At 31.4% G+C, this 18,821-nt stretch overlaps 7 protein-coding genes across 7 annotated transcripts; 2 read left to right on the top strand and 5 right to left on the bottom strand.

The window, feature by feature from the left end:
- Nucleotides 1–664: 664 nt before the first annotated feature.
- On the bottom strand, nucleotides 665–3,358 carry OCT59_008604 (uncharacterized protein; the record flags this gene model as incomplete). Its single annotated transcript, XM_066142610.1, has 6 exons — nucleotides 665–1,030; nucleotides 1,103–1,300; nucleotides 1,382–1,654; nucleotides 1,747–2,075; nucleotides 2,154–2,288; nucleotides 2,347–3,358. The coding sequence occupies 6 exons, from the start codon at nucleotides 3,356–3,358 to the stop codon at nucleotides 665–667; spliced, it is 2,313 nt and encodes a 770-aa protein (XP_065999474.1).
- A 3,440-nt stretch (nucleotides 3,359–6,798) lies between these two features.
- On the bottom strand, nucleotides 6,799–7,143 carry OCT59_008605 (uncharacterized protein; the record flags this gene model as incomplete). The annotated part of the gene is made up of 1 exon (XM_066142611.1): nucleotides 6,799–7,143. The coding sequence occupies one exon, from the start codon at nucleotides 7,141–7,143 to the stop codon at nucleotides 6,799–6,801; it is 345 nt and encodes a 114-aa protein (XP_065999475.1).
- A 22-nt stretch (nucleotides 7,144–7,165) lies between these two features.
- Nucleotides 7,166–7,517, bottom strand: OCT59_008606 (uncharacterized protein; the record flags this gene model as incomplete). The annotated part of the gene is made up of 2 exons (XM_066142612.1): nucleotides 7,166–7,377; nucleotides 7,448–7,517. The coding sequence occupies 2 exons, from the start codon at nucleotides 7,515–7,517 to the stop codon at nucleotides 7,166–7,168; spliced, it is 282 nt and encodes a 93-aa protein (XP_065999476.1).
- Nucleotides 7,518–8,842: 1,325 nt separating this feature from the next.
- On the top strand, nucleotides 8,843–9,316 carry OCT59_008607 (uncharacterized protein; the record flags this gene model as incomplete). Its single annotated transcript, XM_066142613.1, has 1 exon — nucleotides 8,843–9,316. The coding sequence occupies one exon, from the start codon at nucleotides 8,843–8,845 to the stop codon at nucleotides 9,314–9,316; it is 474 nt and encodes a 157-aa protein (XP_065999477.1).
- An 817-nt stretch (nucleotides 9,317–10,133) lies between these two features.
- Nucleotides 10,134–10,519, bottom strand: OCT59_008608 (uncharacterized protein; the record flags this gene model as incomplete). The annotated part of the gene is made up of 2 exons (XM_066142614.1): nucleotides 10,134–10,187; nucleotides 10,253–10,519. 2 exons carry the CDS (start codon nucleotides 10,517–10,519, stop codon nucleotides 10,134–10,136), a joined length of 321 nt encoding a protein of 106 aa, XP_065999478.1.
- Nucleotides 10,520–11,974: 1,455 nt separating this feature from the next.
- Nucleotides 11,975–12,873, bottom strand: OCT59_008609 (uncharacterized protein; the record flags this gene model as incomplete). The annotated part of the gene is made up of 2 exons (XM_066142615.1): nucleotides 11,975–12,070; nucleotides 12,139–12,873. 2 exons carry the CDS (start codon nucleotides 12,871–12,873, stop codon nucleotides 11,975–11,977), a joined length of 831 nt encoding a protein of 276 aa, XP_065999479.1.
- Nucleotides 12,874–13,083: 210 nt separating this feature from the next.
- On the top strand, nucleotides 13,084–14,716 carry OCT59_008610 (uncharacterized protein; the record flags this gene model as incomplete). Its single annotated transcript, XM_066142616.1, has 6 exons — nucleotides 13,084–13,205; nucleotides 13,323–13,429; nucleotides 13,562–13,785; nucleotides 13,846–14,124; nucleotides 14,195–14,395; nucleotides 14,465–14,716. The coding sequence occupies 6 exons, from the start codon at nucleotides 13,084–13,086 to the stop codon at nucleotides 14,714–14,716; spliced, it is 1,185 nt and encodes a 394-aa protein (XP_065999480.1).
- Nucleotides 14,717–18,821: the final 4,105 nt, after the last annotated feature.

Genomic DNA, 18,821 nt, shown 5'->3' on the forward strand with positions numbered 1-18,821 from the left:
TTAACAATGGTACTAAACATTTCCAGTCAGCAGAAAAAGTGCAAGGTGATCGTGATGATAATTAAGCATTAGCAGCACATCCATATTCCATACATTGATATATATAACACTGGTCGAAATAGTCCAAATCGGCTAGAAATCGGATGTCCGATTTTAGGCCGAATTTGGTGATAAAGATGGCCGATTTATTAATTTAGGCAAAGTTCCGATTGGCAGGCCGATCGATGCCGATCAGAATATCCAAATTGTATCTGAATTGCTTAGTATTTTTGATCCGAATTGTTTAAAAAAATATATTCATAAATTTACCGAATTGCAGTGAATTTATTCTGAATTATGATAAATTTTGATAAATTGCGATAAATTTTAATCTGAATTGCAGTAAATTTTAATCTGAATTGCAGTAAATTTTAATCTGAATTGCAGTAAATTTTAATCTGAATTGCAGTAAATTTTATTCTGAATTGCAGTAAATTTTATTCTGAATTGCGGTAAATTTGCAGTAAATTTATTTCGAATTGTAATTAATTTTTTTCTGAATTAAGACAAATTTATTTTGAATTATGGAAAATTCTAATACTAATAATTTGGAATATTAATTACATATATATATAGATTTTTGACGAAAAAAAGAAAGTTTTCTACCAAATTAATTCAGATTTGTTCATTGCGCGTCGTCCATATGTAAATCAGAATCTGAATTATTATGATTGTCGCCGACCGTTGATTTTGATGGTTTTTCTTCTTCTTCCTTGTTATGGTCTTCATCATTTTCGGTGGTGTTGCCAGTTGCTGGTGTTGTCCCTCTACTAACTTCTTCTTCTTCTTCATCATATTCAGTGATTAAACCCTGATCGATATCAGTATCGAATATTAAATCTTGTTGTTGTACGATATAAGACCATTCGGGAGCATTCGACGGATGTGGTCGGTCGTATTTTTGTACCTCGTCATCGTATCTACGTTCGCGTATTAATTTTGACTTATTTGACGAGTGTACATCGAGTACATTTCGTAGCAAATTTTTAAGCTGAAGAAACAATAAAATATAAAAATTAAATCCAGCGATTCGTCTGAAAAATCAAGATTCAGAAGTTCTAACCTCATCAGATCTCCACGAATAGTCGTAAATAGCGATTATGGACTTTGTTGGGTCTTCTTCGTCTGTCTCACTTATTTCTGGAGAATGAAATAAGCGATTGGATAACATCTTTAGTAATCTACGCTTATCATATTTTGTTATCCGTTCATCGTCAAAACTATATAATCTCTTTGCCGCCTTAATTCGGCAGATTTTCTTCTAAAATACGTTATAATTTGAATAAAATTCAATACATAATCGGAATAAAATTCAGCATAATAATTATAAATCATTACTAACGTCGTGTACTCGATTGTTTGAGTGCACCCGGTGTTTATTTTCATCGGCTTTTCCCCTATCCATTAATCTTTGATGAGAACGACGAGACTTGTGGAGACAACCCAACCATTTTGTAAGTTGCTTATTCGAAGCGGGAAAACACGGAGCAAAAGCTGAACGCAATTCAGGGACTAGCTTACGACGAATCTTGAGATTTTTCGCGCTATTGAACGTTTCATTGTAATCTAGTCCTCGAGTTTCATCGATGGTTTTCAAAATAGACTTCATTTCAGCCTAAATATAACAATCAAATAATGATAACCAGTACTTAATTACTCAATACTGCAATTTTAAATAACTGAATCAGACAAATAAAATTAATATACCCTAGCTTCTTTTTCGTCGTACTCATCATTATTGTTAGAACCAGACCGTTCTTCCTCCGATTCTTCCTCGTATCGCTCGGACTTTTTTGTCTTAATTCTTTTTTGACGTTTTGCCGGCTGTTCGAGATCCGTCTGCCTATGAATGGCTTTAGGCAGACGGATTCTCGAATACCTGTTTAAGCTTTCGCATAGATCGTCATTCTCGTCTGCAAAGGCCTCGTTTATTCGAGTCAAAAAACGATTTTCGTCGAATAATCGGTTATTTTCGCGTTGAAGCTTTGCATTCTCTACTTGTACTTCTTCAATTTGTTTCTTTAATTTTAGATTTTCTAAATAAAGAATTTTATTAATAGTAATATTTTTTTACGAATAATTCTGAATTTATACGAATGAAGTCAAAATCGTACCTGCTTCTAAATCAGTATCGTCGTCATCGATCATCCTTTCATTACCTTGATCGTCTTTAACCACTAATACGAATTTTTGTGGAATTCGAATATTCCCATATCGTTTTTTCATTTCCGATAACATCTCTTGTTGATCTATAAAAATTATTAATTATCGTACATGTCAATCAGCAATTTTCCAAAATTCAATTACCTTTAGGAATATTTGGCGGTTCAATTTCTATAACCTCATCGTCAGACTCTTCTTGAGTCGGCTTAGTCGACTTTGCAGATTTGAGGATCGACTTGATGGGTGACGATTTGCTAGTCGACTTATTGGTTTTGTCAATCGTCTCATTCGGATTACTTTCTTCTTCTGTTCTTCCCCGTTGACGATTAGATACTTCGTCAGGTGTTTCTTCTTGAAACCTTTGCTGCTTTTGTTTGTTTGACTTGATGAGTGACGATTTGCTAGTCGACTTATTGGTTTTGTCACTCGTCTCATTCGGATCACTTTCTTCTTCCACTCTTCCCCGTTGACAATTAGATCCTTCGCTCGGTGTTTCTTCTTGAAACCTTTGCTGCTTTTGTTTGTTTGACTTGGTGGGTGACGATTTGCTAGTCGACTTATTGGTTTTGTCACTCGTCTCATTCGGATTACTTTCTTCTTCCGTTCTTCCCCGTTGACGATTAGATCCTTCGTCAGGTGTTTCTTCTTGAAACCTTTGCTGCTTTTGTTTGTTTGACTTGGTGAGTGACGATTTGCTAGTCGACTTATTGGTTTTATCACTCGTCTCATTCGGATCACTTTCTTCTTCCGCTCTTCCCCGTTGACGATTAGATCCTTCGCTCGGTGTTTCTTCTTGAAACCTTTGCTGCTTTTGTTTGTTTGACTTGGTGGGTGACGATTTGCTAGTCGACTTATTGGTTTTGTCACTCGACTCATTCGGATTACTTTCTTCTTCCGTTCTTTCCCGTTGACGATTAGATCCTTCTTCAGGTGTTTCTTCTTGAAACCTTTGCTGCTTTTGTTTGTTTGACTTGGTGGGTGACGATTTGCTAGTCGACTTATTGGTCTTGTCACTCGTCTCATTCGGATTACTTTCTTCTTCCGTTCTTCCCCGTTGACGATTAGATCCTTCGTCAGGTGTTTCTTCTTGAAACCTCTGTTGCTTTTGTTTGTTATTTTTTTTATTGTTTTTTTTATTATTGCTATTATTTGACATTTTATATTCACTTAATATTCGTTTAAAAAATCGAAGCGGGTTCAATATCGTCATATCGTCCTATTTATAAATTTAAAAATCATCAATTAATTAATAAGAAAATCGTTAGCGTTCTACTGCGTTGATTTCTCAATTGAAAAATAAATTATAAATCATAATTAAAAAAGACAAATCAATTAATTAATAAGAAAATCGTTAGCATCCTATTGCATTGATTTCTCGATTGAAAAATCAACTATAAATCATAATTAAAAAATCAAATAAATTAATTGATAAGAAAATCGTTAGCGTCCTACTGCGTTGAATTCTCAATTGGAAAATCAACTATAAATCATAATTAAAAAATCAAATCAATTAATTAAAATTAAGAAAATCGTTAGCGTTCTACTGCGTTGAATTCTTGATTGGAAAATCAACTATAAATCATAATTAAAAAAAACAAATCAATTAATTAAAATTAAGAAAATCGTTAGCGTCCTACTGCGTTGATTTCTCAATTGACAAATCAACTATAAATCATAATTAAAAAAGACAAATAAATTAAAATTACGAAAATCGTTAGCGTTCTACTGCGTTGATTTCTCGATTGAAAAATCAACTATAAATCATAATTAAAAAGACAAATCAATTAATTAATAAGAAAATCGTTAGCGTCCTGCATTGATTTCTCGATTGAAAAATCAATTATAAATCATAATTAAAAAAGACAAATAAATTAAAATTACGAAAATCGTTAGCGTTCTACTGCGTTGATTTCTCGATTGAAAAATCAATTATAAATCATAATTAAAAAAGACAAATCAATTAATTAATAAAAAAATCGTTAGCGTCCTGCGTTGATTTCTCGATTGAAAAATCAATTATAAATCATAATTAAAAAGACAAATAAATTAAAATTACGAAAATTGTTAGCGTTCTACTGCGTTAAAATTTGATATACTTTAATGCGGCAAGTTATACTTTGTCGAAATTTGCAGTAAAATCGAAAATATATTGTTATTATAGCAATACCACTTCGATTAATACAAAATTGTTACTTTTCAACTTTCGCTAAAATTTACAGTTTCTTTTGATAAGGTTTGTTTGGCATCCGAAAATGATAAAGGGATGATAAAGTGATTATCTTGTAAATAAAAGTTATTTTAAAATAAAATAAGCTTTTTATTTTAAAAATAAGCTTTTTATTAAAAATAAGCTTTTTATTGTAAAATAAGCTTAAATCATATTGCAATTTTTAAAAGTATATTAATTAGAAAATTCGCAAATTTATTATATAAAATTGCCAAATTTGCGAAAAAAAATATTAAATCCTAAAAAATTATTGAAATAATCATAGAAGCCAGGATTACATTAATTATACATACAAATTATACAAATTTTGTGTTATTCCAAATTTTATAAAAATCGGCCTTTTTACAAATTTGGATTTTGCCAAACTTATTAAACTTATTCAAATACTAAACAAATGAACAGAAAAAGGTCAGTCTCTAGTATACTTGACGATCTTGATGATGAAGAATCACCTTCAAATCAGCCATCTTCTACTCGTAGAAATAGATCAATTTCTGGTATAATAAACGAAGAAATAGTATCTTCTGCTAGACCAACAAGTAATAAAAGAAAACTAGTAGTTTGTAATTGTCCTGATTGTGATGGCAACTTGGTGGATTCTCGCACAAAAGAAATTCACGATTCTAGACATCAAGAATACCAAGATTCGCAAGGTACAATTTCGTCTCAAGTTCGTCAACTTGAAATAGGTGAAACATCAATACCCGCTTCAGCTGGACGAATGATTGACGAATCTATTAGACAAGAATCGGAAAAATCAGATAACAGTAATCAAGATGATGTTGATGATGAACATCAAGATGTCGAATTTAACTTCTTACCTCGACAACGTGCAAGAAAGTATACAAATCGTCCGGAAATTTCAGAAGATCCAGAAGATTCATCATCATCCGAATATACTACAGAGGAAGATATCTACAGTGATACACAGGTCAAAATATAATAAATCGGCCACCAATCGGTCATATAACTGATTGGTAACTGATTAGTTACTGATTCTTTTAATCAGTTACCAATCAGTCATCAATCAGGTGTTAATTCCAATCGGTTACCAATCAGTTATATGACGATTAGTAGCCGACTGATGACTAATTGTCAATCATCAACCAATCAGGCATCATTGGGTCATCACCTACAGGTCGAATTTATTAGGCCTGTTCAATTCCGTTCAGTTGGATTTTTCTTTAATTTTTTTTCGAACTACGTAATTTTACATATAAAGCACCGGAACCATCAGTTTTCAGCGATTTTGCATATAAAAACACCGGAACTATTAGTTTCGGCATTTTTTTTTGTAATTTTACATTTAAAAAACGCTAGAACTAATAGTTTCGGCATATTTATTTAACCAAATGACCGATTAATGACTGTTTTGTCAATCAGTCATCAGCCAGCATGTGACCGATTGATGCAGGATATAAAAATGTCATCAATCAGCGTTCGTTTTAATACATTATAAAATTAAGGTCAATCACCACCTATCATGCATATGCCGGTTGGTGACTAATTGGTAGCCGGAAGAATAGAATACTAAAAGCCGTGGTCTGTTGCCTCTTGTTATCTGAAATTATTACTCAGGACAATTTTTTTCTCAATGTGCCGGTTTGTGTATAGTCGATCAACTTTACTTGTACAACTGAACAGGTTTGGCTGAATTATATAAATTATTATAAATTTCACTACCGATTGAAATTTTTTTTTTTTTTTTTTGGTAAACGTATTTTATTAATTTTATTAAATCTCTCCATACCAAAACTTTAAAACTCAATTTAAAGTAATCACGTAAAATTCTTCTAAATCTATTTTTATTAAATCTTTGATTTTTTTATTATTTTTTTTTTGTTTTCTAATTTTTCTAATTCTACCTCGCTTGTGTCTGTCCCATTTTTAGATCTTTTCTTTTTCCTTTTCAAATCCTTGAAGATTCCCATTTGTTTTTCCAATTCAATCGTCTCATTACATCTTTCAGTCCATATTTGTTTTTGTAATCTTATCAAATATTCGTCACAAATTTCTCGCATTAATATTATTAGCACAACAATTCATCCACTTCTCATTTATAAGTCCTCTAGTCAATTCTCTAATAACACCTTCCGTAACCATAATATTTGACCTCGTCGATGCCACTTCTAAAATTTTGTCAATGAAACCACTCCTAATCTTATCTTTGTTAATACTTCACTGGTACTTTCTTTTAATAAATAAAATTCTGTATTAGTATCATTTTTGGAACACGACCAAACATGATCCCACGTTTCTTTTTCGATCTTGCATCTTGGACACTTCATGTTTAGAATTCCCCATACTTCTCTTTCCAAAGTGTTTCATACGTCGGTAATATTTTTAGAAAATTTTTAATGCGCCAGCATCTAATTGATGTGTCTTTCTATTCGTTGTATTTTTGACGTCATGATTTCATTATTTATCAATTTAAAAGTTTCTTTCCAATCGATGAAAATGTTCGCTCCATTTACTTCAATAAAACAATCTTTGACATAGTCTAATAATATTACATCTATTTTTGTTATATTATTACTAAGCTCTTTAAACCAGTATCTATACCCTCCTTCGATCGGTATATGATTCCAACGTAGACTATATTCATTAATTATCAAATTGTTCAAATTTATTTTCACTTCAGGTATAACTTCTTTACACTTAATTAATTCCTTTTTCAAGGCTGGTAATTTCAAGTCTTGCATCGTCAAATCCATATTTTTGAGCTCCAATATTGTGTTAACAAAATTTAAATAGCCCGTCATCTAATTCTCTTCTCATACTACCTGTTTCACTATATTTATATAACCACTCTACTATCCTAATATCTGTTCTTAAATCTAATATAATATTACATGGTAACATTATTAATGCAACTATTCTCATTTTTAATGATTTAATTTTTCCTTCAAAATTAAATTTATTGACTTCATTATTCTTTGGAATCACTTCTATTCCAAAAAACCCGTTTAGACACAGATCAGATCCTTTCTGAATTATACCTTCAACCTGTAAAATCACCTCTTTGTCTCATTTTCCCTGTTACAAATTCTTTAATTTTCACAGAACCTTCTATTTCTTCTTGACCCATATTTTATTAACACATTCTTCTATATTACTATAAACTTTCATATTATTATAATTTTTTTCTTGTAAATTCACCAATATTTTCTTTAACTACCATTTCATTTTTCTCATATATATTTTCCCTCGTCATGTATGGTTTCATTAATGTTATATCATTCTTATCTTTCACTACCCTCCCCTTAATCAATAAAGCTGTTTCTTTCTCAATATAAATCATACATTTTTCTTTATTTGTCTTCCTTCTAATATTGAACGCACATCCTTTACAATCAATTAAATAAGGTGAATTATAATCATTATTACTATCTTGTAGTTCTTTATTCGATCAAATGTTTTCCAATTTCATCGTATTTCCTATGACGTGACTTTTTACTTCTAATACTATATATGATCTCGTTATCTTTGTTCCTTACCGATTGAAATCTATGCGCAAGAATTCCTCTTATATGATATGCTGTCTACATTACAGACTAATTACGATTATAAATTTTGATTTGATCGGTTGCAGCAATATTTTATCAGTTTTCTTTTTCGATTAGATATAGCTTTTTTCTTCCGATTACCGATTTTTGTCATTATTTTCTGGCTTTTTTGTAGTAGTAAACTTGGTAGTAAACAAGTAATTTTTTAAATAATTTTCGCTTGATACAAAATATATTTAGCGATTATCACTTTTATGTTAAGAAAATAATTAATTATATGTGTTAAATATATAAAATAAGTTATTTGCATAATTGAAATAAAGTTTAAAGACCGATTAATAAATTGAATCAGGATTGTTAAGAAAAATTCGCGAGAATTTTCCTTGAACTGCTTAAAAAACACGTTTATTGATTTAATTTTAATAGAATAATAAATATTTATTTAGCTCAAGGTTTACGTCTTTTATGAATTTCGATACACAAATTACCAATTTAAAAAATTTCACTATAATTGAATCTATTTTTGAGCAAATAGCACATTTTGGTGGCGAAATGAGATCTGTTTCACAAATTCCTATTAGATTCCGATATAACCAATAATTTGAGCACATCTTGTGACCAATATGACCGATATAGGCTTATCTACTGGCTTATCTATCATGTTATTGTACCATATCCAGCATATTAGCAAAAATGTATACTTCTATACTGGGTAGCATTGCATCATATATATAAGATGTAAGAAATTTCTCACACTTTTTTTTTTTTTTTGATAAAATTTCTCACACTTTTTTTTTTTTTTTTGATACACTTTATTTCTCACACTTTATTTCACACTTCATTTTATATATAAAGGATGTAAGGATGTAAGAAATGTCTCGCACTTTATTTCTCATTTTTAATAACGATGAACGACGGTAATAATGAAAATACCACGGAAGAGATTGAAATTATAAACGTTGGTAAAGAAGGAATGTCTTACGGCAAACTAAAAAGGCTCCATAGCATGTCCATGTTGACATTAAGCAACATGTCGAAAGTTATATCGTCTCTTCCATCAACGTCAACGTCAACATCATCATCACCAACAAACCCAATAACATTATACTCTTCAAAAAATGTTAAAATTTCAAAAACAAACAATAATTGGTTGATTCCGTATTATCCTTTCAAAGAAGGCTGCCGGGTGTGTCATTATTATGGACATTCTTTGAAAAATTGCCCTAATCTTAAACCTGAATTTCGAGGAGTAGATCGTTGTATACATTGTTGGGAACCAGGGCACTTAAGTGGTAATTGTAGTAGGGATTCAAAGGTACCACCGTATAATGAAGATTTTTTATCCCCGGAAGAAATCATAAACAATTTATTTTATAAATAATTTTTTTCTTTTATAATTTTTTAAATAATTTTTTTTCTTTTATAATTTTTTAAATCTTTTTTTTTTCTTTTAAAAATTTATCATGGGTTGCCGGTGGTAGTGATAAATTTGGAAAAAGTTCACCTGGACACCGGGTGGTGTGGTGACTTTTCTTTTTATATACTGTATATAATGTAATAAAATAATAAATATACCGTAATAATATAAAATTATAAGTTCTTAAATTTAATTTACTAAAATATAAATTAGATTAATTCCTGCATTTATTAAAAATTAATAAAATTGACAATATAAAATCAATCGGATTGCATTGCATTTAATAAAATTTTATTAAATTCTACTTTATTATTAGTTTTATTGTAATGTTATATGACAAAAGTGTTTTCTTTTTGTAGTAGCAATTAAATATGAAAGTGTCTGTTTACTAAAATAACCGCCATATATTTAATAGGGTTCCTTTTACCTATTGTAAAATCACTAGTTATAAATCGGGCATAAATGTTATGAACCGGTATAATACTGTCTCTACCTATATTGTAAAAATCATATTTCCATATCTCAATAATTGACCCGACATTGAAATCTTTTTTGTTGATCTTCTGCCGGTAAATACCACTTAACGAACGCTAACCGATGCGTATGGTAGCCATCTGGAAGTTCAACTGTATGCTCAAAGAAGAACTGAACTTGACCAGGGAACGCTTCAACTATTTCATTTTCTTGTATAAAATTAGCTAATATATATGAATTCTTTTTATATTGAGGTGAAATTACTGATCCGAAAATTTCAGAACCAATTCGGACGCGACCAAACTGATTAGCTCGAGGATGAACAATAATCTGCTGGTTTGAATTTCTCAGCTTTATTTGTCTGCTTGAGACATATTTGTTAAATGATATAAAATCCAAATTATACGCATCTTTGTAATATTGTACCAAGTGATCGCAAATTTCTTCAGGAAGATTAACCTTTAATCTTGTCGGTTTCATCATTTCGCCGGGGAATGGTTCCTTGCCAGTAATTGTTTCATCAACATCAAGACGAAAGCTTCTCATGAATCGGTGCATTTCATCAAAATTAAATTCATCGTATGCAGATAAGCTGCCGACAGATGGCCGAGGGCGTAACAACTTTAATCCTTCTTGGAGTCTCAGATTATCCGATTGATCAGATAATAAATCATCAAGTTTCTGATTTTGCATTATGATACGTAGGAGCTCTGACTCAATTTGACGATGTGAATTAGGATACGAACCTAAATACCAAACATTATCATTTAATAATATGGTCGTAAAAAAAAATTTATCAGCCTCAGAAACTCACCTAAAATACCGTTCATTCTTTCGAACGAAAAACACCAGAACGAATACAAGGGACCATAATCATGGCAGCATTCAGTAAGATGAAGGGAAAGGTGAATGTTCGGAGTGATGTATTCTGATCCGTAATGTTCTTCGATTAATTTAGCAACAGTTAACAACCGGCTATGTGCTTCATTTAATGAATTTCTATCAATAATGCGTGATACTAATAAGAAGCACGCTCTAACGAAATTTGCTAAAATTTTCCTATCAGATTCATCTAAAAGATCCCAAAGAATCGGTGTAGCATAAATCATGATGAAGGATCTCCATTGATCGGCTGTAAATGCGGAAAATCCATCTCCAGTTGCTATATTATCAGGAACTCTCCCTAAATCGGCGGGTATTTTGATTCTTTTTGCCCGTTTTTCGATTAATTCGAGGTCAGATTTTGTTAATTTTCCGTTTTCAATCCATAGTCGCTTCACAATCCAACGAGTAATCCCGAGAAAAAGACAGTGCATCGGATCCACAATTAGGTGCCTAATCGGATTGAAATAAGGAAGCCTCAACATTTCTGACCAGCGTACATGTGTATCAGAAACATGTTGTTTTCTTTCTTCATTGGATATGCAGCTCAGCCAACCTTCAGCATTACGTCGATGTTCATCTACACTTCGCTCTCTAAACCATTCTCCTATATTATCAAATTCCCCGAAGTTTGGCCTTTTGTTATCACCATTTCTTTCAGCGCGTTTATAGCATCTATGGCAGCCAACTAATGCCGATATGTGGCCACACAATTTTCGCGCCGCGGGGATATCGTTTGAACAGCAAATGACGGCTAATCTGATTCTCTTTCCTGTTGGATGTTTTGATGACACTGGTAAGTCAAAACCATGCCAAAATTCTAGCAATACATCAACTATCGGGGCAAGGTAATGGTTTATATGGTGTAATTTAACTTCTGTGGGTCCCGGTAGTAGACCAAGTGTGAGCATGTATTCCTTCTTGAATCTAATATCACGAGGAAGATTACAGATAACGCCATAAATCACACCACAACTATAAGTTCTCGAATCAAATGGCTGGAACCAGTCCAGGTTTAACATTATTCCCAGATGAGTATCTGCTGTTTCTGGGGCAAAAAATGGCGAAGGATCTGGGATATCATGTTGTGAGGGAAAAGTTTTCCAAATATCGCCGTCATAAATATCAAACATTAACCCTTGATTAACACTCCGATTTGTCCATTTTCGTAAAAGCTCTTCAAAACCTGCTCGTTGATACAATGCAACTAGCTGTGTCTTTAAGCATGGTAGAGGGTAAATCATTATCGGCCGCCAAATATATCCTTTAGATATTGGTACCTTTTTTAATAAGACTGTATTGCAAGATTTTTGTTGACTCTTTATCGGATGATTTGGGAACTCGACATTGTTGCATCTTGTGCTGGAGTCGGCTGAGCTTTTGGAAATGACTTCTGTTGGATTGAATAATTTATTACATTGGGGACATACTGCATAAGTATTTGATTTTTTAATAAATCCCATTAGTTTTTTTGCCATATAGGCAGATGAAGGAAAATTTTCAAATCTATTCTTATCGATTTCCAATAAAACCAACTTGAAAAATTTAATTAACGCGTCGATTGCCGAATCGGATAGCTGGAATCTTGTTTGATACTTAAAAATCCAAAGTAAAATCCATGTATCACTAAAGTTCACGCGTATATTAGAAGTTTCGACAGTATCATCAAAATCGGGAGCAGAAAATTGCTTCATAGTTAATGCTTCATCATCATCTGATAGCGTTTCATCATCAATTGGCCGAAAATCTTCATCACTATATTGTTGATCAACTTCTGCCGGGTTAATAAATTGATGCCTGGCATGCCTAGCATCACGATTTTTAAGCGTTTCATCATCAATTGGCAGAAAATCTTCATCACTATATTGTTGGCAAGCTTCTGCCGGGTTAATAAATTGAAGCCTGGCATGCCTGCCATCACGATTTTTAATAGTTGCAGGATTCGATCCTGAAACTTTCCTTTTCTTTTTATCAGGTTCTTCCATTGCCAGCCGCAACTTTTCCTCCTTTGCATAGTGTTTTTCTCTCGTTCTCGACTCAGTCCACTTACCATTGCATTTTTTGCAGTTGCATGGCACTTGTGGTCTTACTTTCGTAGTTTTTGAAGCTACCGGTATAGATAATTGGTTTTTTTTAGATTGACCAACTGTTGTTTGTTCTCGCATCTTTAAATATAATGTGACTGAAAAATTAAAAAATGCGCGTTTACCCAATACGATGGTATACGCGGCATAACCTATTTAGGATAAATTAAATGATGTCACATACTCTCTCCCTACCGATAAATATAAACACGTAAATAAAAAGAAATTTTTTTTCACTTTAGCTGGTCTCCACTTCTCCACTCTCCACCTTTTGAAGTCTTTTCCGCCGAAATGGGCGACAAGGTTAGGAAAGACCACAACAAAAAAGAAAGAGCTATGATAACTCAGGGACGTCATCCATGTGCAGACAAAAACCGCCAACCAAAGTCCAAAAAATATAGCACGGAAGAATCGTAATATTAATAATATATTCTTAATTATTGTTTTGCGAATATTTCGTTATTTCGTTCGAATATTTATTTGAATATTTATTTGAATATTTATTTGAATACAAATTTATTAATAAAAAGAAGACGCGCACACGAGAGACGTAAAAACGAATATTATCACCCATCTTCTTGTCCGTCGGACTCAGAAGAACAATTATCAATACGTAGGAGAGAGAACCGACAAGCAGGTTAATGTTTAATTAGAATTTAGAAGTCTTTTGACCTTTTTACTTTGTATCACTTTACACTACTTTACACTCCTAACTCGTATACATGTAATACGTTGATGCTGACTTAATTGGAAAATTACGAACATGAAGTTGCGGGAACTTCTTACCATGTAACAAGTGATTCAGAATCGGCTTCCGGTGACAAATCTGGTAATTCTGAGACCTTTGATGACGAATCTGGTAATGCTGATAGCGAATCGACTTCTGACGATCCCGATTCGATCTCTGACGATAGTGATTCCGATTCCAATTTTATTCCAAAATATTATTTTTCAAAAGACAAAATGCCACACGATCTTCGGGAGGCCTTGAGAGTAAGTGAAAGTTTAATTTATTATTGAAATTGTTAATTAATGTTGTTATTCGCAATTTAGCTGGAAGTGAAATGGCTATTAAGCCGGTTCCCGGATGAAGATAAGCTTAACCTTAATGAAACGTTTGAACAACAATCGGACCACGTGAATGAAATTATTGTACCGGCAATTATGGAATCATTAAATAAAACGATATTTCCAGTCGCCAATAAAGTTGTATACAGCATGATACATTCATTACACCGACACCGACGAGAAGAATACAAACTTAAAAAAAGATCACCAGAATTCATAGACAAGCAAAATCGAAGACGACACTCCAATAGCCGAAGAAATTCAGTAAATATTATTAATTTCTGTCTTATTCTGTAGTAATTTAGTTTGTTTTATATACACTTTTTTTTTACAGAAACAAAAAAATAGGGCAAAAATGATTAATCACTTACGAAGGGTAGGCGATCCACTAATTCGGAAATTCAATAACGAACACCTGCAGCCAGTCATTAATCATAGTGCATATCACTCCCCCGAAATTTCCGAAACGGATGAAGAGAATCCATCCGGAAAAAGAAAAATAGTGATAAGAGATTTCAAATGGCGGTCGTCAACTGTAAGTAATGTCTTGAAATTAATAACAATTAGCATAAATACTAACCATTTTTTTTCTTCTTATGCTAAGTGTCGTATATTTTTACGAAATTACATAGATCAGAAGATTTCTGAAAAGTCGAAGGTTCCTAAGAAGAGAAAATATGTTTATGATAACGAAAATTTTTATGACAAGGAAGAAGAGAAACCCTGCAATGCTCCTAAATGGACTTGTACCAAATATAAAGGTATATTAAAAACACACATTAACGATGCCTGCGGCCGTCAGTTTGGCAACGAATTACCATCAAGACCGAACGAATTAAATGACAATGAAATTTAATTTCTTAATGTGATTTGTTAAATTAGAAAAGTTAGATTATAGCTCATATTGATTGTTAAAATTAAAATAAATAAAAATCAGTATCATTTAGATTAATTAAATATCAATTCATATATCAATGTATTAATAATAACCGATTTATGCTGTTGATTATTGAGTTCTGTTTATTTCCTATTTTCAATTAAATTGCTCGAATATTGACTAAATTGTGCCGGTTAAAAAAGTGCCCGATTAATGACGAAATCTTGCCGGTTAAAAAAAAGTGCCCGATTAATGACGAAATCTTGCCTAAGTTAAAAAGTGTCCGATTAATGACGAAATTGTGCCGGTTAAAAAGCGTCCGATTAATGACGAAATTGTGCCGATTTCCGCCATAAATTTACAGCAATCGGTAATCACGCCGATTCAAAGTAATTTGAATAATCAGCATTAATCAGTAAATGATCGGCATTAATCGGATAGTCCGATTATTAACTGATTGATATCCGATCACATGCCGATTTTTAATCATTTGACCTGTGATACATTGTCTATAGGCAGTGAATCAGATAATGATCCAATTTCTGGAATTTCTGAAATTTTTGAAGACTATTCACCACCTAGTTATGAACCATTTCAAAACCCACCATATTTAGAATCGAATTATGATCGATTTTTATGGATTTTACTTTGGATAATGAACTTTCGAACAAGATTCAATATCGCAGAGACAGCTACTGAGACTCTAATAAAATTTATGAAATTGGCCCTGTGCGAGTTCAGTAGTGACGATTTTAATGATTTCCCAGATTCGCTTTACTTAACAAGAAAGAAGCTTCATCAGGAAATTTTATAGCGCGAAAAATTGCGTAAGTTTACGATTTTGTAAGTTTATGAAAGTTTATGGCATAATATTTCGAAAAATTTCAAAATATTACGTAAGTTTACAATTTCGTAAGATTTATGTGATATTACGGTTAAAATATTACGTAAGTTTACAATATCGTAAGATTTACGCAATATTACGGTCAAAATATTCTGCAAATTTACGAAACTGTAAACCTGCGTAATATTACGGTTGAAATATTTCGAAAATTTACGAAACTGTAAACCTGCGTAATATTACGGTTGAAATATTTCGAAAATTTACGAAACTGTAAACCTGCGTAATATTACGGTTGAAATATTTCGAAAATTTACGAGACTGTAAATCTGCGTAATATTACGGTTAAAATATTTCGAAAATTTACGAGACTGTAAACCTGCATAATATTACGTTTGAAATATTTCGAAAATTTACGAGACTGTAAACCTGCGTAATATTACGGTTGAAATATTTCGAAAATTTACGAGACTGTAAACCTGCGTAATATTCCGTTTCAAAAATTTACGAGATTGTAAACTGCGTATGCAGTAGAACGTATACAAGGGGCATGTGATACTATTGAATAATCAAAAATAATATAAACACCTTTTCTTTTATATAAACACCTTTTTTTTAAGTTTGGGAAAGCAAATTTATTTTTATTTACGAATTTTTTATTATTTACAATTTTTATGTTAAAAATTAAAGTAAATTCTAATTTTTATTATAACTTAATAAAAAAATATACATTTGATACTTGTTCGCTACTATTTTATAAAATAGTACCCAGGCTGTACGGCGTGGACGTCAGTATCAGTCACAGCCCAAAAAAAAAACGTGAGTCTCCAGCCGATATTTGGTATGGACTGGGCCTAGCTACTCACTTAATAAATAAAAAAATAAAAATAATTATCTTCTACGATACGTAGGTAAGTTTCTCCTTCTCCTACGATCGTCACGCGTATCTAAAATTGATCAAATTTATCAAATTTAAAATGTGAACGTAAAATAGAATGTAATATTAATTATAAAATTTTATTATAGTATAATTACCCGGCCTCTCCCAAAATCTCGTTCTAAATTCGCGATAATATCTTTGGCCGGTACGCGTCCACAGCCGCCGCCCAGGCCGATCAGGGGTACCATTACGATAAAGGACATAGTTCTAAATATCAAAATCAGTTTGAATATTCGGTAAATACATTTAATTTAAATGAATGTAATTTTATTTATTTACTTACATGGTAATCCCTGACGAGGTTCCTCCACTTTTGGCTGCACTGTTGCCCGGAAACCCTCGTTCGAAATATTCTATTTATTCTGATTCAATTAAATGGATTGGTTAATTTGAATTTAAATTCTTTCTTAAAGAAAATTATAGATATTAGTCATATGAACCTATTGGCAACAGAGTCCCAAAAATCATGGCGGCTTCTACCATTAATATTATGGTAGGCGCGGTTTCTGTCGCGGCGTATGTCGACAAGTTCGTCCATCATAGCCCAGTTCCAATGGACGTTATAGGAACGACGACGTGTTTGGCGAGGCATTATTAGATTTGATTTTATTTTTATAATTTGATTTTGGGATGAGTAAAAATTTGAAAGAAAGTCGTAAAATGTCACTTTAAATAAAATTTGAACAATACCTCTTTGGTTTGATTTTATTTCTCGTTTCAATTAAAATTTAATTTATTAGACTTTTCATCATTAAACATATTAATTAAATCTCATGCGGATATGGATTATCTAAATATAAATATCATGATTCTAAATATAGATATAAATCACTTAATTTATTTTAATTTTTTTTTAAAAAAAAATCTTAGTTTGATTTCAATTAAAAATAATTAAAAATCATGTACATGTTTTGGTTATTTAAATATAAATATCAATATATTATATTTAAAAATAAAACAATTTATTATTAGCACATTCTATTGAATTTTTAAAAAAAAATCATCAATATATCATATTTAAAAATAAAACAATTATATTCTGATTAAATATTTTGCGTACATTTCTTAAAAAAAATCATAAAAAAAATCTTGTACGTCGTACATGCAATTACTAAATATCATCCCCTTGTGATAAATAAAAAATTACGCAACACAAATTCAACACAAACTCAACACAAATTTAACAAATTTAACGAAATTTGGCCAAAATTAACAAATTTTTTACCAGAATTATCAACACAAATTGAACACAAATTTCAGTCACGATTTATTTATGTCACGCCCGTGTTGTTAATAATTAAATAAATAAATCTGCATTTTATTTATGATATGGAAAACGTGACCATAAATTCTTTTAAGGATATAATTTTATTAAAATAAATCAAAACTCCTATATCAAGTGACTAAAAAATATATTTATTTACGAAATATTCATTTTGTTTATCAAATCGGGGTACTATGTGAACGACACCATGTATAGACTCTATAGCTACAAAGTTATATAATTCTATCAATTTTAAGTGAGGACATCCATATAAATATGGGTTCCTTTTAGATTTAAAATCGTACCATTGAATTAATGCGAGATTTAGCGGTGGGTCTGTTAATACTTCTGCTAACAATAAGGCCTATAAATAATAAATATTTATTAATACTTTTATAATAAATTATTACATAAATTGGAAAAATACCTGTCCATAACAAAGTCCTTTGTCTGATATATAATCATTTGATTCTTCAGAATCCATTGAAATAGCTATGTCGCTAAACCATACTTTATTATGATACCTGTTTGTAGCACGCATTATGGCACCATTTTCCAGTGTTACCGATCCGTATATGTTTATTCGGGTTTCACCAATAATTGTGAAACCATCAAGTAAATCTAGATATGAATCCAGACAACTTATAAATCTAGCAAAACCAGTCTGCATTTTATTGTCTACGGAATCTTTTTTTTCATTAAAAAATGTATTTGCATCTTGTAAAGAGAATTCAAAGAGTCTTGCAGAAAATTTACAAGTGCGAGGTGTTTTTACCGGATTCACTGAATGTTGAGACATTCTAATAGATATTGCTTGACGTTTTATCTATTAATTTAATTTCCATCTTAAGTTATATAATAAATATATACAATAAATAAAATTTTCAAATACTTACAGTTCGTAAAATCTGAGGTTTGACATCTTTTTTATTGCTAATTCGGTAGGGTATTTTAACGAAATATTTGTGAAGACTTTCGTAAGTTTCTGTAGTATAGCCATTTATTGCGCCATAAGATCGTATTGAGTCAATAATATGAT

This window comes from Rhizophagus irregularis, chromosome 16, assembly GCF_026210795.1.
Source record: "Rhizophagus irregularis chromosome 16, complete sequence".
NCBI lineage: Eukaryota > Fungi > Glomeromycota > Glomeromycetes > Glomerales > Glomeraceae > Rhizophagus > Rhizophagus irregularis.